At 49.6% G+C, this 4,680-nt stretch overlaps 1 protein-coding gene across 1 annotated transcript in view; it reads right to left on the reverse strand.

The window, feature by feature from the left end:
• Nucleotides 1-4,126, reverse strand: part of LOC119308130 — a 6,782-nt gene extending 2,656 nt beyond the window's left edge. Inside the window, exon 1 of the mRNA XM_037584255.1 lies at nucleotides 1,456-4,126. Within this exon, the coding sequence (XP_037440152.1) occupies nucleotides 1,456-3,905 (2,450 nt within the window). The 5' untranslated portion in view covers nucleotides 3,906-4,126. The remainder of the gene's footprint in view (nucleotides 1-1,455) is intronic.
• Nucleotides 4,127-4,680: the final 554 nt, after the last annotated feature.

Raw genomic sequence — 4,680 nt, forward strand, 5'->3', positions numbered from 1 at the left:
ACACCCCCGGCCAACCCAAACCCTGGGTCTCCATCATTCCCTCTTTTCTCTGCATCCACTTCCTCCCTCGCCGCCGCCGCCACTCTACCACCCGGGCCGCCCGCCAAGCCTTCCCGGACATCCAGCGCTACAACCCCACGGTGGTCACCACGCCGGCAAGTGTTTGGTGAAATGCCAGTGCTAAATTTGTTCCTCCTCCTTTGAAGGAATGGATTCGGACATGGAGTACATGTACAAGCACTACGCTGAGACATCCGGCAAGGAGGATTATGCGGATGAAACAATGATGATGCAGGCAATCCATGCATGAAGCATGCGGAAGAACATGTTCTCAATTTCAAGGGATGGATCAAGGGTCATCGAGGGCTGAATCGGAAGGTTTGATATGCTATTATTTTGAGTGCTCCGGACTTCGAATAAAAAACAGAGACGGACGTTTAGGGGCAGGGTTGGATGGCCGGCTCCGACATCAGTGTCCGCGGACTGGTCCGGATCCGCCCACGGACAAATATAGTGTCCATTTTGGGGCCGGCGTTGGAGATGCCCTAATATAGCATGCATATGCGCGATACAACTACAGTGGATGCTATGCTACTGGTATGACACATACTTCAAAAACTCAGCCAGCCCTAACATCTTAAGTTGACAAACTTGCACATAATGGTCTTCAGCTTGCCTTGTAGAGGAACCACAACGGTATTTACTTGATTGATGTAAACATTGCAAGCAATTTAACTTGCCAAATTTATGATCCTGGTCACCCAAAGAAAAGAGTAACAATTCATGATGCCGATCCGGATAATTCCAATTTCCAAGACATTAGCAACCAGAAATTCCAACCACGAACTAGCTCAAATGCATCAGGAACAGCACCACATTGTTACTCTTTCTGCCAACCATCCTGCCCCTAAACATCTGCAATGTATTATTACTCCAAAGAAGCTACATCATCATCCTTTGCATCAGATGGAACATCGATTCACATCATAGACCAATGCTGAAACTGATCAGAGCCTTTCATACAAACATTTTACTGCCTGAAGCCTATAAACAGAGCAAGATGTTGTGGTGCATTGCGTCTCTGGACTGAAACATTAACTGACAACGTTTTGGCATAGTCTAGCACGCTGAACTCCATTCAATCCTAGCAGTGCATATACAGGAAATAAGAAGGTTCGTCCCGAGGTTGGTGAGGGTGGGGCATAGCAATTACTGCAATAAAGTTACTGACATAGTTCAGCATATTGTTAACCTATAAGATCTACGGGGCCAACAGTATCTACGACAAGGTATGCTAAAACACGACCAGGCAATAGAATTTTAGAGGATTCCTCCATTCCAGTTACCAAATCAGCAGTAAGCGGCTGCTGAAATGACCAGAAAGCGCACTCTAACACAATGATAGGAGCAACTAATTAGGTGGTAGAGTGTTAGCACAGATGAAGGAACACAAACCTGCCACATACACGGCAAGATAAAGATCCTTTTGGTGCCTCACGGTATCTCTTCTGCACGGTCGGGCTCTCGTTTAATATCTTTGAGAACTTGAGGAAGGCCTGGTGAACCTGTTTACTGAATTCTTCTGAACCTTCTGGTGGATCTTTCTGCACAGAAAGATCCTCTTCATCAGGTGCATCCTCGTAGTCTGGTTCGGTGCGTTTCTGATTATCTTCTGACAGCTTTGTAAATTTGTTTGGCCGAACAGATTCATTTCTCTCTGATGTATATCCACCATGGAATTGAGGAAGACCGACTCTCAGTCTCTTTTTCGCACTTTTGGTCCATCCTCCCCCTCTTCCTCTTCCAAGCATGGCAGATCCCCCAATTTGTGGCTGGACTATAGGTCTGGACAGCCTCTGAGACATAGGCTTATATTTCGAGCGCCCATGAGCCAACCCGTTAGGATGAGGATGATTACCTTCTTCATCCTCAATCCATTCATCATTCATGTTGTCTGGCAAAGCAATTCTTGAGAAAACATTACGACTCGATGACATATCATATCTTGCGTCATATCCATCTTCATCGTCAATGATATCACAACTTCTTCTTGACAATTTCTCAGGGGATAGGTCATATGGATCAATCTCATCATTGTAATGCTCTAGTCCAATTTCATCATTGTAATACTCTTGTCCTAGTGGGCCATCAGCTTGGTACATATCCATATCACGAGTACTATATGCAGCTCCCCATGATCCTCTTCTATAAGCCACGGGAGAAACTTCCAGATGACTTGACTGACAGCCATTCTCCAATGAAGCAAACTCACGTTGTCGAACTGGTTGCCTTGCAAGTTCAAGAGGGTAAGTTTCAGGAGAGTGTGAGTAGCGTACATGAGCATTCGTTGGCTTGGGATAACCTGTGGGTGTATCTCTATGATAATTATGATATGTGTTGTATTCTGCATCCTCTCCCATCCTGCGGGATAGTCTCACTTGTGCATTACTCCTTTCATCCTTGCGATCTGCCAAAGGAGATGAGACCAATGTGTGCCTGGGGCTAGACCTTGAATCCTGTGAGCAATTTCCACGGAAGTTCTCAAAAGCAAAATATGTGTCATTTTCTGGACCCCTTCTGCCATATCCATCTGCATCATATTCCATGGATGCAGTTGTTGGTGGATACTTAGAGTGTGTTTGACTTGTGATGTCCAGTGATATCTTGTCGTCGTGACCACTGAGGTGCTCTAGTGAACTTTCTGAGAACCTGTGAACCTGACCACTCCCATGTCCCAAGGAACCTGGTTTGCTTATGTTATCCATGGTATAGCCATTGCTTGGCTCATAACCTCCACCATGCACTCGGTATGGGCTGTCCTTGGCAAGTACAGATGGTGAAGAACCAGCATATCGCTTCAACTGCATAGATGGTGTGATGTCCGAACCATACACGCCCCTACTAGAGTAAAGCCTATCCAATTCTTGATCCCTGTCACTAAGCACATCTCTACTAGGGCCAAGCCTTTCAATTTCTCTGTTCCCAACATATGGGCCAGGCAAATGGTCATGGTAGTGAAACCTGGTGTCATCCTGAGGCAACCGGGTACTTCCAGCGCCAAGGCTCTCCCCACCTTTCACCATTGAACTCCCTGTGAGGAATCCAGTCTCTCTAAGTGGCGCCGAAGGGTACACTGTCCTAGGAGCCAATGAAATTGTAGGTGGTGGGGGCGGAGGCGACCTGCTGTCCAGGTACATTGAGCTACTCCTTCCCAATCCCGTGGAACTAACTCTGAGTTTCATGGCATCGTCCCCATAAAATCCATCCTCATTGTTAATGCTCCGGTCACCAGGGCCTCCAAAGAAGTCACTTGCATTCTTGGCAGCACGCCCCTGGTCGTATGGATGTTCTGGGAGCATGTAGTCCGGTGGAGCATCATACCTCCCGCTAGTCACACAGTCGCCACGACTGTCAAAGTTCCTGTTCGGGCCACGCTCGCTGCGACCGACATAGCTTGCTCTTGAACCGCGGTCGCCGCGACCATCATGGCTTGCTCTTGGGCTGCAGCGATCGCGCTCCTGGTGAAAGGGTTCCCTCCCGTAGTCCCCTTGCCCACGGCGGGGCAGGTTAAGTTCGCCGTCGTCATCCCTCGAGCGCCTTCCGCGGTGGTCCGGAGAACGGCTGCGGCGCAAGCGGTGGTGCGGGGAGGGGCCGCGAGGACTGTGTCGAGGACGGTAGCCCGGGGAGGGGCTGCGGCTGCGAGGACTGCGGCGAGGGCGGTAGCCCGGGGAGGGGCTGCGACCAGCGCTGCAGTGGGGGCGGTTTTCGGGCCTGCGGTCCCGTATACCCATGTCGTCAGGGCGGCGATAGCGCATGCCCCTGACGTCACGACCACCTCCTGGCCGTTCGTCCCTTCGTCCGCGCCCTCCCACCCCTCCACCTCCTCGTCCGCCCCGGCGTCCCATGGTGTCGACTCGGAGTGCGGCCACCGGAGCGATGCGCGAGGGCTCAGCGGATTTCGACCGTGGAGGTGGATGAGAAAAGGCTGTTTAGATCTAGGATTCGACCCTCGGATGCAGATTGGAGATGATGGTGGTGGAGACGACGGAGTACGCGGTGGCGGCGGTTGTGTTGATTTGTGCGGCGGAGACGGCGGGGGAAGTGGGGGAGGCAACGGTGCCTGGTTGCGGTTTTTTTTTTTTTTTTTTGAGAAATGCCTGGTTGCGGTTAGGATGGCAATTTATGCCGCTAGTCCTGGGCCTCCGCAGTTTGGGCCTACTACGTCTCTGTTAATGTATAAGGTAGAGAAAAATTCACCTAAAAAAACAAATTTGTCGCGGAATTCACTTTGATCCCTGTCTTCCAAAGTACTCTAAATACAGTTATTAAGGTGCCTTAATAGCTCAGATACGATCACTCATATGTGTATGTACGGAGCTGATTGGCATACATGGCGTCGGTCCACTGGCGTTGACCGTACACCTAGCCGTTATGCTGTGAATACACACAGATTCCAGGGGTTCAGCATCATGAGCTTGCTACCTCTTGAGCATGCGGTTTTCCCTTAAAGAGGAAAGCTTGATGCGGCAAAGTAGCGTAAGTATTTTCCTCAGTTTTGAGAAACAAAGTATCAATTCAGTAGGAGATGACGCACAAGTCACCTAGTACCTGCACAAACAATCAAAAACCTTGCAACCAATGCGATAAAGGGTTGTCAATCCCTTCACGACCACTCACAAA

Source organism: Triticum dicoccoides, chromosome 5B (genome assembly GCF_002162155.2).
Source record: "Triticum dicoccoides isolate Atlit2015 ecotype Zavitan chromosome 5B, WEW_v2.0, whole genome shotgun sequence".
NCBI lineage: Eukaryota > Viridiplantae > Streptophyta > Magnoliopsida > Poales > Poaceae > Triticum > Triticum dicoccoides.